The sequence below is a fragment of the Hordeum vulgare genome, chromosome 7H, assembly GCF_904849725.1.
Source record: "Hordeum vulgare subsp. vulgare chromosome 7H, MorexV3_pseudomolecules_assembly, whole genome shotgun sequence".
Lineage (NCBI taxonomy): Eukaryota > Viridiplantae > Streptophyta > Magnoliopsida > Poales > Poaceae > Hordeum > Hordeum vulgare.
Genome location: NC_058524.1, coordinates 87,540,828 through 87,560,496, shown reverse-complemented (window position 1 = coordinate 87,560,496; position 19,669 = coordinate 87,540,828). Strand labels below are relative to the sequence as shown.

General features: G+C 43.5%; 1 protein-coding gene across 1 annotated transcript; it reads left to right on the top strand.

Moving 5' to 3' along the window:
• Positions 1-11,746: 11,746 nt before the first annotated feature.
• LOC123413284 lies at positions 11,747-19,450 on the top strand. The gene is made up of 7 exons (XM_045106224.1): positions 11,747-12,011; positions 13,186-14,404; positions 14,661-14,716; positions 14,823-15,056; positions 15,367-15,658; positions 17,052-17,248; positions 19,069-19,450. Exons 2-7 carry the CDS (start codon positions 13,208-13,210, stop codon positions 19,220-19,222), a joined length of 2,130 nt encoding a protein of 709 aa, XP_044962159.1. The 5' UTR covers positions 11,747-12,011; positions 13,186-13,207; the 3' UTR covers positions 19,223-19,450.
• Positions 19,451-19,669: the final 219 nt, after the last annotated feature.

The window sequence follows — 19,669 nt, the reverse complement described above, 5'->3', positions numbered from 1 at the left end:
AATAATATCCAGCCTACGCATCACATGTTCCAAAGTTAAGGTAGTTCCATTAACCATGAGTGGGGGTGAGCCTACCAAATTTATTAAAGCACCATAAGAATCAACGGTATGGCTACCCAAGAAATTTCCGCCTATGATGGTGTGAAGAACATACCTATTCCAAGGGGAAATACCCACATAAAAACTGCGAAGTAGAACGGTAGTAGATTGCTTACGAGTAGATCTACTCTCAGCATTGCAAATTCTATACCAAGCATCTTTTAAGTTTTCTCCCTCATTTTGTTTAAAGTTAAGAACCTCGCTCTCGGGAGTAATGATCATAGCGATAGGACTAGCCATAAGGATAAGTAGACTAACCCACACAAGCAAACAGAAAGTAAGCGAAAGAAAGGGGCGAACGAAAAAGGCAAAATAAAGAAAGGCAAATATTTTTGTGAATTTTGTTTTAGAAGTGGGGGAGAGGAAAATGAGAGGCTTATCTCATGATAGCAAGTATTACAGTGGGTGAACGAATTACTGTCGAGCAATTGATAAAATCGCGCAAAGTCATGACGATATCTAAGGCAACTATCATACATATAAGCATCACGTCCGAGACAAGTAGACCGATACTTTTTGCATCTACTACTATTACTCCAAACATCGACCGCTATCCAACATGCATCTAGTGTATTAAGTTCATAACAACAGAGTAACGCCTTAAGCAAGATGACATGATGTAGAGGGATAAATTCATGCAATACGATATAAACCCCATCTTTTTACCCTTGATGGCAACAACACGATGCGTGCCTCGCTACCCCTTCTGTCACAAGGTGACGACACCGCACGGTATGAACCCAAAACCAAACACTTCTCCCATTGCAAGAATTATAGATCAAGTTTGCCAAACGAAACCCATAACTCGAAGAGAATTACAAGGATACGAAATCATGCATATAAGAAATCAGAGGAGACTCAAATAATATTCATAGATAATCTGATCATAAATCCACAATGTTAGAGCATATATCTCCATATGTGGTTTTGGTAATTGATGACAATTCCTATGGACTAATGGTTGTCTTAAGTTATATTTATAGGATTTGTCCATAAGCACTTCTTGAAGTCCATCTGTTGGGTTCAAGGAGTTTATATGATGACCAAGATGGTATTCAAGGTATTATCCAAAGAATGGTCATAGAGACACAAGGTTGATCAAGATCTCAGACAAAGAGTAAATCAAGATGATCAACACACAAAGCGTACAAGATGTACCGAGAGGGATCAAGTGATCCCATGGTATGGTAAGCATCGTCCATTACGTGTTTGTGTACTAACCCATGGTCTTTGTGAGAGTTCTATGTGGGGGTTAGGTGTGCTTCCATGGGCTTGCGTAAAAAGGAAGATCTCATACAACCCATGAAGGATGACGTCAAGTGGTGATCGTCATCAAGATTGCGATGTGCAAGTTCAAGTAGATCAGCACGAATATATCATGCTTGATGCTTGCCGTCCATTGTGGTGGCAATGGACTTGTGAAGATATGCTAAAGAGCGGCTCACCCATAGTGTGTATGGGGGAGCAATCAACTAGTCTTCACCAAGCCAACGCAATCAAGAAAGGTGGTCCATCTTGAGGAAGCCAAGATCATCGTCATCTAGCTTAAGAGGACGAGGTGCAAGGTATAGGTTTGCCCTTGATAGGTTTTCTGTTTTAGGATAGATTGTCGTACTTTCAAGGGGGGCTCTCAAGTGAGTAGCTTGATCATATCGTTCGTTGAGAGCTTAGACCATTTGCATCCTTGCATCATACTTCTTGGTTCTTGTTTGGTGTTTCTCTTTGTGAGTTTTAGATCTTATGGTCATCTTCATGACAAGCTCGAGTTCATCGAAAACGGTGTCCATATGCATCTTCTATGATGTTTTCGATGTTGGGAGTTTTTACCGGTCTTATTTGAAGAAGGGTTCTCACCATTTTCTTATGGGACTTTATCACTTGCTTATTATTGATATTTCTATCAAGATTGCGTTAGCCCATGTCGTTAGCTTTCCAACAAACTTGGTTTCATTGAATTCGGAGTCTGTATGCGAAAGTTACAACAGTTTCAGTATCCAACGGTAGTACCGCTCCAGGTGCCACCGGTAGTACCGCCCCCGGAGCGGTAGTAATTTTCTAGTACCGCTCTATCGACTGTTTTTCGCATCCGTTTTGGCCTCAGCATGGTTGGTGAACCTACCGAACGGTAGTACCGCTCTGTGCGGGCTGTGAAGCATAACAGTTGGATTTTCCCCACCTATAAAAGGGGGTCTTCTTCCCCATTGAACCTTATCTCTTTAGCTCGTGTTCTTCCCCATTGTTGACCTTCTTCGAGCTTTCTAACTCTCAATCCCTCCAATGATTCTTGCTAGTTCTTCAGGGAAAATAGAGAGGAGATCTGGATCCACATTTCCACCAATCACTTTCTCCTCTAAGTGAGGGGAACCCCTTGGGTCTAGATCTTGGAGTTCTTCGTGTTCTTCTTCGTTCTTCCTCTCATTTTCCTCCCTAGCATTAGTTGCTTTGGTGGGATTTGGGAGAGAAGGACTTGGGCACTCCGTGTGCCCTTGCCATTGCATTAGTTGCATTGGTTTGAGTTCTCCACGGTGATATGTGGAAGTGAAGTTTGAGAAGCTTATTACCTTTGGTACTTAGTACCCTAGATATTGTTCTTCGTGGATGCTTTGGTGTCCTAGAAGCTTGGTGGTGTCTCGAAGCTCAATCATTGTGGTGTAAAGCTCCGGGCAAGCGTCGTGGTCTCCAATTAGGTTGTGGAGATTGCCCCGAGCAATTTGTACGGGTACCGGTGACCGCCCCCAAGGTTGGCCATTTCTACAGGTTCGGTGACCGCCCTCAAGGGTCCCTTAGTGGAATCACGACATCTTGCATTGTGCGAGGGCATGAGGAGATTACGGCGGCCTTAGTGGCATCTTGGGGAGCATTGTGCCTCCATACCGCTCCAACGGAGATTAGCATCCGCAAGGGTGTAAACTTTGGGATACATCATCGTCTCCGCGTGCCTCGGTTATCTCTTACCCAAACCCTTTACTTATGCACTTTACTTTGTGATAGCCATATTGTTTATTGTCATATATCTTGTTATCACTTAATTGTTTATCTTGCTTAGCATAAGTTGTTGGTGCACATAGGTGAGCCTAGTTGTTGTAGGTTTTGTGCTTGACAAATTAAACGTTAGTTTTATTCCGCATTTGTTCAAGCCTAAACCGTAATTATTTTAAAGCGCCTATTCACCCCCCCTCTAGGCAACATCCACGTCCTTTCACACAATTCATCAGATCTCGACAAACACACCACAAAAAAAGTTACATCGGATAGATCTCCATGAAGATCATGGAGAACTTTGTATTGAAGATCCAAGAGAGAGAAGAAGCCATCTAGCTACTAGCTACGGACCCTAAGGTCTGTGGTGAACTACTCACGCATCATCGAAGAGGCAATGGTGTTGATGAAGAAGCCCTCCGTGTCCGAATCGCCCTCCGGCAGGGCACCAGAACGGTCCCCAGATGGGATCTCGCGGAAACAGAAGCTTGCGGTGGCAGAAAAGTATTTTCGTGGCTCTCTCCGTTGGTTTGGGGATTTTAGGGAATTTATAGGCGAAAGAGGTAGGGCAAAGGAGGCAAGGGGGGCCCACGAGCCTGCTTGGCGCGCCCCCCTGGGGCGCGCCTAGGGGGCTCGTGGCCTCCTCCGTGGCCCTCTGCCTTGGTTCTCAAGTCTTCTGGATCCCTTCTGTTATGGAAAAAAAATATCCCAAAGGTTTTATTCCGTTTGGACTCCGTTTAATATTCTTATCTGAAAAAGGTCAAAAACACGAAAAAAAACAGAAACTGGCAGTGGGCACTGAGTTAATAGGTTAGTCCCAAAAATGATATAAAATAGCATATAGATGCATATAAAACATCCCAAGTTGATAATATAATAGCATGGAACAATAAAAAATTATAGATACGTTGGAGACGTATCAGTGACGTTTCGGTATAGTTGAGTTATATGTATTGGTGATCGAAGTTTTGTTCAGAGTCCTGGATGAGATCTCGGACGTCACGAGGAGTTCCTAAATTATCCGGAAACGAAGATTGATATATAGGAAGTTGGTAGTTGGATTCCGAAAGGTTTTCGGGCATTGCCGGCACTGTACCGGGAGTGACGAATGGGTTCCGGGGCCCATTGGGTGGGCCCACCACGCCCCAAGGGGTCCACATGGGTTTATTGGATGCGCAATAAGTCATAGTGGGCTGTGAAAGTCATCCAAGGAAAGCCCATGAGGAAAAAGTGGAAAATCCAAAAGAGGTGGTAAATTAAGGAAGGAGTCCTAATCCAAGTGGAGTTGGAGGAGGACTCCTCCCTCCTCCACTTTGGCCAACCCAAGGGAGTCTCCCTTGTGGCGCCAAGGCTGCCTCCTCCCTCCTCCTATATATACTAGAGGTTTAGGGCTTTTTAGAAACAACTTTTGCCACGTGCTGCCCTCTCCTCTAGATCGTAGTTCTTCCTCTAGATCGGTTTTCTGCAGAGCTCGGGCGAAGCCCTGCAGGAATAGATCACCACCACCACCGAAGCATCTCCGCGCTGCCGGGGAACTCATCTACATCCCTGTCTCTCTTGATGGATCAAGAAGGCGGAGATCGTCATCGAGTTGTACGTGTGCGGAACACGGAGGTGTCGTCCGTTCGGCTCTTGATCGGGACGGATCACGAGACGGTTCATGCGACGAATTGTGGGATGATTCGTGGGACGAAACGTGAAGACGTACCACTACATCAACCGCGTTTATTAACGCTTCCGCTTAGAGATCTACAAGGGTATGTGGATCCGATCTCCCTCTCGTAGATGATCATCACCATGTTAGGTCTTCGTGTGCGTAGGAAAAAATTTGTTTCCCATGCAATGTTCCCCAAGAGTGGCATCATGAGCTAGGTTCATGCGTAGATGAAAAATCGAGTACAACACAAAAGTTTTTGTGGGTGTTGATGTTCGATTTTCTGCCCTCCTTAGTCTTTTCTCGAGTCGGCGGTATTGTTGAATTGAAGCGGCCCAGACCAACCTTACTCGTACGCTTACGAGAAACCGGTTTCATCGACTAACATGCAACTTGTTGCATAAAGATGACCGGTGGGTGTCTGTTTCTTAAACTTTAGTTGAATCGGATTTGACCGAGGCGGTCCTTGGGGAAAGGTTAAATAGCAATTTGCATATCACCGTTGTGGCTTTGCGTAGGTAAGATGTGATCATACTAGATACCCATAGCAGCCACGTAAAACATGCAACAACAAATTAGAGGACGTCTAACTTGTTTTTGCAGGGTATGCATGTGATGTGGTATGTCCAAAGACATGATGTGATATATTGGATGTATGAAATGATCATGTTGTAATAGTTAAATATCTACTTGCACGTCGATGCTACGGCAACCGACAGGAGCCATAGGGTTGTCTTTAAACTAACGTTTGTGCTTGCAGATGCGTTTACTATATTGCTAGGTTGTAGCTTTAGTAGTAATAGCATAGATAGCACGACAACCTCGATGGCGTCACAATGATGGAGATCATGGTGTGGCGCCGGTGACGATGAAGATCATGCGGGTGCTTTGGTGATGGAGATCAAGAAGCACAAGATCATGGCCATGTCATGTCACTTGTGAATTGCAAGTGATGTTAATCCTTTTATGCACCTTATTTTGCTTAGAACGATGGTAGCATTATAAGTTGATCCCTCACTAAAACATCAAGATAAAATTGTGTTCTCCCCGATTGTGCACCGTTGCGACAGTTCGTCGTTTCGAGACACCACGTGATGATCAGGTGTGATAGACTCAACGTTCACATACAACAGGTGCAAAACAGTTGCACACGCGGAACACCTGGGTTAAACTTGACGAACCTAGCATGTACAGACATGGCCTCGGAACACAAGAGACTAAAAGGTCGAGCATGAATCATATAGTTGATATGATCAACATGAAGATGTTCACCATTGAAGCTAAACTCAACTCACGTGATGATCGGACTTGTGTTAGTGGATTTGGATCATGCGCCACTCGAATGACTAGAGGGATGTCTATTTTAGTGGGAGTTCTTAAGTAATATGATTAATTGAACTAATTATCATGAACATAGTCAAAAAGGTCTTTGCAAATTATGTTGTAGCTTGCACTGTAGCTCTACTGTTTTTTATATGATCCTAGAGAATATTTAGTTGAAAGATGATAGTAGCAATTTTGCGGACTGAGTCCATAAACTGAGGATTGTCCTCATTGCTGCGCAGAAGGCTTATGTCCTTAATGCACCACTCGGTGGACTGAACCTCGAGCGTCGTCTGTGGATGTTGCGAACATCTGACATACATGTTTTTGATAACTACGTGATAGTTCAGTGCGTAATACTTAACGACTTAGAATTGAGGCGCCGAAGACGTTTCGAACGTCACAGAACATATGAGATGTTCCAAGAGATGAAATTAGGATTTCATGCTCGTGCCCTTGTTAAGAGGTAAGAGACCTTTGACAAAATTCTTTCTCTACAAAGTAAGGGAGAAAAGCTCAATCGTTGAGCATGTGCTCAGATTGTCTAAGTGCTACAATCGCTTGAATCGAATGGGAGTTGATCTTCCAGATGAGATAGTGACGGTTCTCCAAAGTCAGTGCCACCAAGATACTAGAGCTTCGTAATGAACTATAACATATCAAGGATACATATGACGATCCTTGAGCTATTCGCGATGTTTGACACTGCGAAAGTAGAAATCAAGTAGGAGCATCAATTGTTGATGGTTAGTAAAACCACTAGTTTCAAGAAGGGCAAGGGCAAGAAGGGATACTTCGTGAAACGACAAACCAGTTGCTGCTCTAGTGAAGAAACCCAAGGTTGAACCCAAACCCGAGACTAAGTGCTTCTGTTATGAGGGGAACGGTCACTGAGGCGGAACTACCCTAAATACTTGGTAGATGAGAAGGCTGGCAAAGTCGACAAAAGTATATTGGATATACCTGATATTAATGTGTACCTTACTAGTATTCCTAGTAGCACTAGGGTATTAGATACCGGTTCAGTTGCTAAGTGTTAGTAACTCGAAGTTATAGCTACGGATTACAAGGATACTAGCAAGGGTGAGGTGACGATGTGTGTTGGAAGTAATTCTAAGGTTGATGTGATCAAACATCGCACGCTCCCTCTACCATCGGGATTGGTGTTAAACCTAAATAATTGTTATTTGGTGTTTGCGTTGAGCATGAACATGATTGGATCGTGTTTATTGCAATACGATTATTCATTTAAAGAGAATAATGGTTATTCTATTTGCTTGAATAATTACCTTCAATGGTTTATTGAATCTCGATCGTAGTGCTACACATGTTCATAATATTGATGCCAAAAGATACAAAGTAGTAATGATAGTACCACTTACTTGTGGCACTGCCACTTGAGTCATGTTGGTATAAAATGCATGAAGAAGCTCCATGTTGCTCGATCTTTGTACTCACTCATTTTTTAAACGTTTGAGACATGCAAACCATACCTATTGATATAAACGCATGAAGAAACTCCATGCAGATGGATCGTTTGGACTCACTTGATTTTGAATCACTTGAGACATGCAAATCATACCACATGGGCAAGATGACTGAAGGCCTCGTTTTCCAGTGAGATGGAACAACAAAGTAACTTGTTGGAAGTAATAGATTTTTGATGTGTAGAGTCCAATGAGTGCTGAGGCACCAGTGAATATCGTTATGTTCTTACTTCACTGAAAATTTGAGTAGATACAGGAGTATTTACTTGATGAATCACAAGTCTGAAATATTGAAAAGTTTAAAGCTATTTCAGAGTGAAGATCATCACGACAAGAGGATAAACTGTCTACGATATGATCATAGAGATGAATATCTGAGTTACGAGTTTTGATACATAGTTAAGACAATGTGGAAATTGTTTCGCAATTCATGCCACCTAGAACACCATGGTGTGATGGTGTGTCCAAACGTCATAGTCGCGTCCTATTTGATATGGTGCATACTATGGTGTCTCTTATCGAATTACCACTATCGTTTATGGGTTATGCATTAGAGACAACCGCATTCACTTTAAATAGGGCACCACGCATTTCCGTTGAGATGACACCGTATGAACTATGGTTTGGAGAAACCTAAGCTGCCGTTGCTTGAAAGTTTGGGGCTACGACGCTTATGTGAAAAAGTTTCAGTCTGATAAGCTCGAACCCAAAGCGGATAAATGCATCTTCATAGGATATCCAAAACAGTTGGGTACATCTCCTATCTCAGATCCGGAAGCAAAGTGTTTGTTTCTAGAAACGGGTCCTTTCTAGAGGAAAGGTTTCTTTCGAAAGAATTGAGTGTGAGGGTGGTGGAGCTTGATGAGGTTATTGAACCGTCACTTCAACCAGTGTGTAGCAGGGCGCAAGAAGTTGTTCCTGTGGCGCCTACACCAATTGAAGTGGAAACTGATGATAGTGATCATTAAGCTTCGGATCAAGTTACTACAAACCTCGTAGGTCGACAAGGTCGCGTACTACTACAGAGTAGTATGGTAACCCTGTCTTGGAGGTCATGTTGTTGAACAACAATGAACCTACGAGCTATGGAGAAGTGATGGTGGGCCCGGATTCCGGCAAATGGCTGGAGGCCATGAAATCCGAGAGAGGATCCGTGTATAGAACAAAGTATGGACTTTGGAAGAACTACTTGATGGTCATAAGACTATTAATTACATGTGGATCTTTAGAAGGAAGACAGACGATGATGGTGAAAACTCACCATTAAGAAAAGCTCGACTTATCGCAAATATGTTTCCGACAAGTTCAAAGAGTTGACTATGATGAGGCTTTCTCACTTGTAGCGATGCTAAAAGTCTGTTGGAATTATGTTAGCAGTTGATGCATTATTTATGAAATATTGCACATAGGATGTCAAAACATTGTTTCCTCGACGGTTTCCTTGAGGAAAGGTTGTATGTGATACAACAAGAAGGTTTTGTCGATCCTAAGGATGCTAACAAGTATGCAAGCTCCAGCGATCCTTCTATGGACTGGTGCAAGCATCTCGGAATTGGAATATACGCTTTGATGAGATGATCGAAGCTTTTGGTTTTATACAAGGTTTATCAGAAACTTTTATTTCCAAAGAAGTGAGTGGGGGCACTATAGAATTTCTGATAAGTATATGTGGTTGGCATATTGTTGATCGGAAGTAATGTAGAATTTATAGAAAGCATAAATGGTTGTTTGAAAGGAGTTTTTCAAAGGAAAACCTGGATAGAGCTACTTGAACATTGAGCATCAAGATCTATAGAGATAGATCAAAACGCTAAATAGAACTTTCAATGAAATGCATGCCTTGACAAGTTTTTGAAGGAGTTCAAAATAGATCAGAAAAGAAGGAGCTCTTGGTTGTGTTGTAAGGTGTGAATTTGAGTAAGACTCAAAGCCCGATCAAGGCAAAATAAAGTGAAAGGACGAAGGTCGTCCCCTATGCCTTAGTCGTAGGCTCTAAAGTATGCCATGCTGTGTACCACACCTGATGTGTGCCTTGCCATAAGTCTGTCAAGGGGTACAAAGAGTGATCCGGGATTGAATCACTGAACAACGGTCAAAGTTATCCTTAGTAACTAATGGACTAAGGAATATTTTCTCGATTATTGGGGTGATTAAAGAGTTCGTCGTAAAGGGTTACGTTGATGCAAGCTTTGACACTAATCCGAATAACTCTAAGGAGTAAAGCGGAATCGTATAGTGGAGGAGTCATTTGGAATAGTTCCAAATGGCATGTAGCAGCATCTACAGGATAACATAGAGATTTGTAAAGCACACACATATCTGAAAGGTTCAGACTCGTTGACTAAAACCTCTCTCACAAGCAAGACGTGATCAAACCCCAGAACTGTATGGGTGTTGGATTCGCTAAAGTCACATAGTGATGTGAACTAGATTAGTGACTCTAGTGCAAGTGGGAGACTGTTGGAAATATGCCCTAGAGGCAATAATAAATTAGTTATTATTATATTTCTTTGTTCATGATAATCGTTTATTATGCATGCTATAATTGTATTGATTGGAAAAACAACTACATGTGTGGATACATAGACAAAACATTGTCCCTAGTAACCGACATGTTTTAATTATGGCATAATATTTCTATCCGCTTAATATTATGTTCTGTTTATGTGTGTTATTCCTGTGTGCTGGTAACCTCACCACCGCGTCGAAGAGATTATCACACAACATACGTTGCATGCCACCAAACAACAGATTGTGTGTTTGCGCGTATACAAACGGACGATCAGATAGCCTGCTTTTATGACACCTCATACAACATAGAGTGTATGCAGACAAGCAAACTAAATGCAGATGTTAGTTTTGTGTCTGTTTTACGTCATCCAACCTTATTTAGCTAGACTTCACGAATCAGTCCAATTCTACCAAAAGCGTCCATAGTTCTCCGTCAAAACAAACATCAGACCCCGTTCCAGCACGATCGCAACACAGGGAGTATTCGGTGGGCGTCTGTGGGCGGCTACGCCACGCCACGCCACGTCCACCGTCAAAGGCCCTGTTTGGATCCCACTGCTAGAGCTAGTTTGAGCTAGTTTGAGCTGAACTAGCTCCCAAAGTATTCAAACACATGGGCTAGTTTGGGTTAGATGCAAACTAACCCATCAAAAAAACTAGCCTTGAGAAGAGGTGCTAATTGGAGCTAGTTGGGGATGGACAGGTAAAAATAATAATATTTTGACCGCATCAGATCTCTTCCTCTCCATCATCCCACGTCGCTCGGCCGCGCTCGCCCCGCCGGCCACGCTCGCCCCGCCGGCCACGCTCGCCCCGCCCTGCCACGCTCGCCCTGCGCGCCGCGCTCGCCCCGCCCTGCCGCGCTCGCCCTGCCGGCCACGCTCGCCCCGCGCGCCGCGCTCGCCCCGCCCGGCCGCGCTCGCCCCGCCCGGCCGCGCTCGCCCTCGCCCCGCCCGGCCGCGCTAGCCCCGCCTGCCGCGCGCGCCCCGCTCGGCCGCCCTCGCCCCGCCCGGCCGCCCTCGCCCCGCCCGGCCGCCCTCGCCCCGCCGGCCGCCCTCGCCCCGCCCGGCCGCGCTAGCCCCGCCCGCCGCGCGCGCCCCGCTCGGCCGCCCTCGCCCCGCCGGCCTTGCTCGCCCCGCCCGGCCGCGCTCGCCCCGCCGGCCTTGCTTGCCCCGCCAGTCGCGCTCGCCCCGCTCCGCCCGCCGGCCGCGCTCGTCCCGCCGGCCGCGCTCGCACCGCGCGGCCGCGCTCGCCCCGCGCGGCCTGCTCGCCTCGCCGGCCGCGCTCGTCCCCGCTCGGCCTGCTCGCCCCCGCCGGCCGCGCTCGCCCTGCTCGCCCCGCCGGCCGCACCAGGCCTACACAAAAGCTGGCCACAACAAATCCTGGTTAAAAGATACACATGATTGAAAAAAGTGCATTTATTGTCAAACTAACCTTTGCATCCAAACACCATCAAAGGCTAGAGTTAGTTCATGGTTAGACTAAAGTTAAAAACTAACTCTAACCTCTAGCCAAGTTAGAATATCCAAACAGGGCCAAAGCCCACCGCCGGCCGCCGGTCCACAGACCGCTGCGTCGACCGACCCACGTGGTCAGAAACGTCCGCCCCGGGCCCCTTTTCCGCTTTTCTTTCCTTCCCCCTTCCGTTTCCAGTGTTCCCGCTTCCTACACCCACACCCACACGCACGCGCAGCACCCCCTCCCCCGGGTCTCCTCTCCTCTCCACTCCACCGCCGCTGTCCCATTTGATTTCCATTCCCGTCTCCCCCCTCCTCTCGCCCCAGTCAAAATCCACCTCCTCTCGCTCTCCACGCCGCCCGCTTCCTCCCCCCCTCCCCGCCTCGCCTCGCCTCGCCCGGCCGCTCAATCTCCTCCGCCCTGGCTTGGTTTTGGAAGTAGCAGCAGTCAATACTCCCGTCGTCGCCTCCGTCCATCGGCTCGAGATCTCCCGGGTTCAGGTTCGAATCCGTTTCCCCCGTTTTTTCGATGTCGTGTCCCGACGTTTTGGTCGCCGGATGGTTCGAATCGGTGGTGCTTCTAGCGAGGGATGCCCCCCGGCCGGTTCCCTGCTCGCGCCCGCCGCGGTTCGGCGGGAGGTTTCTCTAGGGTTTATCACGTCGTGGTGTCGGTCGTCCGCGAGCTCGGCGGGTTGGCTGTGCGCCGATTGGTTGTTTTGGTTCAGTGTGTCCATCCAGCGATGTTTGAGAACAGCGGTCTGGGGGCGGCGAGGTGCGGGTTTATTGTCGGAAATGCAAACGCCGCGTGCGATTAATCCGGAGGGTTTGTCTCGCGTGAGATCTCAACCTGTAAATGCATTCGAGTGCGCACATGCCTAGCGCCGTGCATATGTCTAGAGGTCCGGTGATGGCGCGGATTAGTACTGGCTAATGACAGCTTTGCCATGCCAGATTGATAACGTTGATGTACTGGCGTTTGGTCCCGTGATTTATTGGGTACTACGACGTTTTTTGCATCCGGAGCGTTAATCAGTCGGGTACTAGTTGCCCACGCTTAATGGTTCATCGTCCTGGGAGCAGAGTTTTTGCGAAGACATTGCTCGATTGCCCTTGCTGCTAACGATTATCGATCGATTGCGTGCATATTTTACAGTTCATCATGCACAACAAAGCCTTTTCGTTTTTCACTGTTCTATTATGTATCCATTTCTTGAGATAGTGGGTGGCAAATCTTTATCATTACATATTTACCCTATCTAGTTTGTTTATGCCGTTAAAAGTCTAGAAGCATTCACTTCCATACTCATATGAGTTGCTGATTTGTAACCATGCCATGTGAAATTTATTGGAGCTAATGAATAAATAAATGCCTTCTATGCAAATTAGACTTGCATAACAGTTCATTCCATTCTGGGATATGCGCTGTGTTGGTCTATGACATATGAAAAATGCGAGCATTCCCCTGTCCCATAAAGTTTGTGTCATACTCGTATTATGGTAGAGATCACTGTGCCACATGTCCTTGACATTCTCCTTTATTTGGCTTGTTAACCGAAGAATATCCAGCAGAATTTTTATTTATTTATTGTATTTCCATCCATTCCATGCCATTTTTAGTGTACAAATTTACAGTTTCTTGCATGCACAAGCTTCTTACTTAAGGCTGTTTTTGCAGATTGGTAAGCTTTCCTCGCGACATGGAGGATGGGGACAAGGATGTGTTAAAAACTTCTGTCAGTGAAGAGTCCCCTAATCCTGGAGAAAAGGGTGAAGTTGAAGGGGATTTGTCAAAGAAAACAGAAATGTTGAATGTAAAAGAAACAGTAAATTCAACGAGTGAGAATTCAAGCGATGAGGTAGAAGGGAAAGATAATCCAGAAAAGGGTCTCAATGAGCAGATGGATAAAAGTAGAAGCCCTGATGCCATGGAACCTATAGATTCAGACCATACTGTCAAAGAGATTCTTGAAGAAGAAAAATCCGAAGATCCAGTTTTTGATGGAACTGAGATTCCTGAAATGGAACAGTTGAGGCGTTCTTCTGATCAGTCTGTGGAGCTTGATCCAAAAGGTCAGCAAGGGTCTGTGATCAATGAAAGAGCTGCTGCAATCGGGAATTTTGTCAAGGAAAAAGGAGCCATTGCAGTGTCAACATTTATACGCCGCCTATCTGGCAGAAAGGATGAGAATGATCTTCCTGTTGAAGGTGACAAGAATGATGGTTCAGCAAGTGGCAATGGTGAGAAGACCGTCTCAGATTCTGAAATTAAACCAAAAGAGGTACAGAAGAAATCCGAGGAAAGAAGCACATGGAATCCACTGAACTTGATTAAAGTTGGAGGAGATATTGTTACTTCTACAACTGGGATAGCTGTGGATGCAAATGTGCCTGGTTTGACAGAGCAACCAATAGCAAAAGGGCAGATTATCGTATACACAAAACTGGGATGTGAAGATTGCAAAATGGTTCGGTTGTTCATGCATCAGCAAAGACTCAAGTATGTTGAGATTAACATTGATATATTCCCTAGTAGGAAGTTGGAGTTGGAAAAGAATACTGGGTCATCCATAGTACCAAAAGTGTATTTCAATGACCTGCTGATCGGAGGCTTAACTGAATTGAAGAAAATGGAGGAGTCTGGCATACTCGATGAGAAAACTGGTGTTCTTCTCAATGATGAGCCCTCATCTGCTGCTCCTTTGCCTCCTTTACCTGGAGAAGATGATGAATCTGGATGTGGGAAAATGGATGAGTTGGCAACCATCGTCAGAAAAATGAGAGAGTCGATTACTCCGAAGGATAGGTTTTACAAAATGAGAAGATTTAGTAACTGCTTTCCTGGTAGTGAGGCTGTTGATTTTATATCAGAAGATCAGTATTTGGAGAGAGATGAGGTAAAATGTTTACTATTGACTATTTTTCGAGCCATGATATATCTAGCACTTCCATGTGGTTTTTAAACAACACAAGTCTTGGTTTTGTCTGACTTTTGAGGCTAATTTAATTTAGGAATATTATGGCAAATTTGCATTATTTATAGCAGATCTTTGGAAAGGATTTCACATTTAGGAAAGCACACATCTGTTTTGTATGTTCCCTACTGTACTGTCACATTTCTTAACATTTTGTGGATACATATTATCCATGTAGGCAGTGGAATTTGTAAGAAAGCTTGCAAGCAAACACTTCTTTCGTCATGTTCTAGAGTAAGCTCTTGAAATGATCTTACGATATTATTCTTTCTATTATTTCTGTCTCCATCGGTTGGAATATTTGGAGATTATTATTATTAATACACCGCTTTTATTGCAGTGAAAATGTCTTTGAAGATGGAAATCAGCCGTATCGTTTCCTAGATCATGATCCTGTTATTATGACACAGTGTTACAACATCCCCAGGGGCATCATTGATGTTGCACCAAAACCTATGGTGGAAATCGCATCAAGGTTGAGAAAGTTGTCTTGTGCCATTTTCGAGGCTTATGTATCTGAAGATGGTAGACATGTTGACTACAGAAGCATCCAGGCTTGTGAGGAATTTAAAAGGTTAGCACATGTACATACTTAAGTATATGCAGAAGACAAGGAACTGCATAATCCATGTATTATTTATGTGCAGATACTAAAATGAATGATAATCTATTGCTTGTTCTGACTATTTCTGATAATCTTTTAATCGATGGATATGTTTAAGTTCATAATTTGATCAGTAAACTCCAGTTTGCTACCTGAGTATATCTCTCTATATTTTTTGCTTTCTATTATAAATGTACAGTAGCACATGCTGTAAGTAGACTGATAACTGATAACTTCGTTCTCATGTCTTGATTGCCCGAACCTCGTATATCTTGTACAGGTATATTAGAACAACTGAGGAGCTTCAGAGGGTGGAAACTAGTGACCTGTCACGTGAAGAAAAGCTTGCTTTCTTCATAAATCTGTACAATATGATGGCTATCCACGCGTTAGTGACATGTGGCCATCCTGCTGGACCATTGGACAGGAAAAAGTTCTTTGGAGATTTTAAGTATGTCATTGGTGGATGTGCCTATTCACTGTCAGCTATTGAAAATGGCATTCTACGTGGCAACCAAAGGCCACCATACAATCTTGTGAAACCTTTTGGACAGAAAGACCAAAGATCCAAGGTGAACAAAGCAGATCCTGTCCAAAAAAGGGGAACACATATGTATCTGTTTACTAAAAATCTGTCCTGTCATGAACTCATGATGATACCTGCACTCATGTCCCTTGTCTTGAAGCTTTCGTGTTATATACTTTTCTTATATCAAGTTATGCTTCTTAAGATATGCATGCAGCAAACTACATGTTCAGTCAGATGTGTTCCAAGAATTAAACTCGTGAATGTGTTTTTCTTGTTTAGATTCTAGGGCATACAATCTATCCGCAGTTCTTCCTAGAGAGGGCAGCAGCTTAAAGGGAACCTGCTTGATCTGCGGTAGTGCCTGTAAAAATTGCCAAACATTAGTGTGGCGGAGATTATTTCGAGCTTGCCTATTGTTTGCAAGAAATAAACAACTTATCTCGACCTTCCATTCCAAACAAATAACATGGGTCTCTTTTCTCATAAATGCATCTTGATATACTTTAATATCCGGTGCAGCATAATATTGGTTTGCATGTGTGCAAGGGTACATGTGAGTGAGTATTATCCAACATAGTGTGTACTAGTTGATTGTGGAAGTCCTTTACATCAGTCATATAAAAGGCATAACTCGTTCTACACATGTTACTTTTTTTCGGAAGAAATGATTGAAACTTACCTAGTACTCCCTCCGTCCGGAAATACTTGTCCTAAAAATACATATAATGGATGTATCTACAATTAAAATAAGTCTAGATACATTCATCTCTAGGACAAGTATTCCCGGACGGAGGTAGTACTTATGTAGGGCCTAGGGCTTGTAGTCTGAGTTTTGGAACTCTAATCAATTCCCGGAAATCTGAAGGAATATAAAAGGCAAGGCCTACTGTGTTAACATTATATGTTTACTTTTTTTTTATGTTTCTAGAAAGCCATATCAAAGATAATGGATTTTTTTGGAAGGTTGTATATGAAATAAGGGAAACCTTGGTGCGGTGGTAAAGCTGTTGCCTTGTGACAATGAGGTCACAGGTTCGAGTTCTGGAAACAGCCTCTTGCAGAAATGTAGGGAAAGGCTGCGTACAAAAGACCAAAGTGGTCGGACCCTTCCCCGGACCCTGCGCAAGCAGGAGCCGTGTGCATCGGGCTGCCTTTTTTTTGTACTTGCAATGGACGGGTGCCAAGGAAAGTCAAAATGTCTATATATAGAAACTTGGCGCCAAATGATCTGCATTTTACCTACTTGCCAAATCAATGAACACAACTGTTAGCATGCTATAGCAGCACTACAATATTAGTTGGATATTCTACTTAAAACACCGTCATTTTGAACTAATAAATTCTTGGGTTCTAAAATGTCACACAGAAATTTATGATGCTAATTTTTCAGCGATATAAATTCTCACCTCCTTCTTTTTCCTTGTTTGTAACTGCAGGTGGCCCTATCATACCCTGAACCTCTTGTTCACTTTGCTTTGGTATGTGGTACCAAATCTGGACCTGCACTTCGGTGTTACTCGCCGGGAAATATTGATAAAGAGTTAATGGAAGCTGCACGAGATTTTGTAAGGAATGGAGGACTGATTGTTGATCCTGAAGCAAAGGTTGCATCTGTAAGCAAGATCTTGCGATGGTAAGACGATAAAATGATTGATATTCTTGCTTTACCAATACGTTCTTGAGTATCTACTGTTCTTGCTTAGTAGTGTAGTGTGTGACTGTTCCGTACCAGAATTCGTAGTATAACAATGAGAATGCATTTAATTGAGTTATGTACTGGAACATCTAGCACATTGACATGCTCGATAGTACTACTGACTTCAGAAAACAGTTTACTGTAGGTACAAGTTTGCCCTAGAGCTGCTCGAAACATAAGCTAGATAAGTTTTATGATAGGTGATCTAACATTAGTTGGAGTTGGAGACAGATTAGGATACCTGTCTGATTTGGGGCTGTTCTTGTGCGTCATAGTGACATAGTTCTCTATAATGTTTGCATGGTTTTGGTTACTTGAATTTGCCCTTGGTTAAGTTGGATATGAATATATGACGAGTAATCCTCCACAAAGCTGGCATCTAAGCTTGTAGCGCTCTGTATGGTGCATTAACACTCATTTTTTTGGATAAGGAGGATATCCCCCGGCCTCTGCATCAGAATGATGCTGCAGCCATATTATATTAAGCAAAAGATCCAACAATCTTTGTGGTCAAGTACAAATTCTGTCCGAACTAAAATGAAAACAAATGAAAACATAAAGATGTAAAATGCCACAACCGGCAGAAATAGGACGAGATGACTAAACACCTAGCCTATTACTGCACCGTCATTCAAACCGGTTGTAGATATTCCGAGCTACCATCTCCCATTGGGTAGACCCAGTAACCAAATGCTGGCTTCCGCAGGAGTGAGTAATGACCACATACGGATCCAAGTAGTGGCCTTGTAGATTACCTGCAAAAAATTAATCTTAGTTTATTTGTTAAAGACCATATCATTTTTGCCATATAGCCCAAAGTAACGCTAATACTCCTATCCAAATATGTGTCACAATAGTTGATCAACCCCATTTAGGGCCAGTTCTTTTGGTGGCTTTTTTGAGCTTCTAGAATAAGCTGGGTAGGGGGCAGCTTATTCTAGAAGCCCAACCAAAAATATTTTTTTTTAGAAGCCTACTAGTCAAGTCTTAATTAGTAGACTTCTAAAAAAATAAATTTGATTGGGCTTCTAGAATAAGCTGGGTAGGGGGTAGCTTATTCCAGCTTATTCTAGAACTGTGTGCTTTGCCCAAAGAACTGGCCCTTAGCCACGTCGTGCATTAACACTCATGTGGCCTTATGATTACTTTGCGTGTATTTCAACTGAATATAGCAGGATGCTGCTAATTTTTATGGATATGAACTGTGTGCTTTGCCCTGTTAGGGTTATATAACTAATGAAGAATAACTAAGACATACTTATTGAGAACGCTTTATCCAATAATTTGAAGGCCATGATGGCATGTGCAGGTGGTTATGCCGCATTTAGTCCGGTCGCTAGAAATACAAGTTGAACGGCACAATGCCAAACAAATTAAGGGAATGTGGTTTTAATGAGTACATTGATGATGTGATGACCATTTATCCTGTGTGAGATAATAACAAATGCGTTACCGTGTTACTACATGACAGAATTGCAGATGATCATACATTTGTTATACAGTTATATAACTAGAGTGCATGCCCAAATATTAACTTGGTTAATTTTACCTGATATGCACTGTGATAAAATCATAACAGTAGCAAATAATTGAGAAGATGAGTATCACTTTATAATGTAAAATCTCATTACAATATGGCAATGCTTTCAATATCTTAAGCTTGGAAACCCATGCTCCAAATGATTGTAAGGTACAAGTACACAGATCCTGGTAAAATGAGATGCAGCTCAAAAACTCATGTTCTGGATTGTTTCCAGGTACAACACAGACTTTGGTAAGAATGAGACAGAAGTGCTGAAGCATGCAGCAAATTATCTCGAGCCTGCAGCATCGGAGCAATTCTTGGAGCTGCTTGCAAACACTCAACTGAAGGTCTCGTATCAGCCTTACGACTGGAGCTTGAACATTTAGCTGCAGCCAGGATTATACTTTTTTTTCCCCTTATAGCTAGAATACCTGTTGCCCAAAGATTTGTGGAAGGACGCTACCTGTGTACCAATTTACCTTTTTGCGAGGTCAGGTGCACTAAAGAATTTTCATGTATTATGAGTTTGTGGCAAACTGGATGGCCGCCAATCAACCATGTTCCCTTCATTTGACTAAATGGCTAAACGAGCGCCTTCCATGTTTATGATCGTATCTCTGGATCTACTCAATTATTGTTGACTGCATATGTTATGTTTCTTTCGTATTGCTGGCATTCAGTTGTCACCTGCAGATGTTTTGTTTGCTGATGCCTTGGCATGGCATGTGTGGTGTTTATTGTTTGTCCTTCTTTTGTTTGCTTGAGAAAAGATGGCTTTACTGTTCCAATTTTTATGCTTGCACAAGTGCCATATATGAAAAATTCTGAATTGC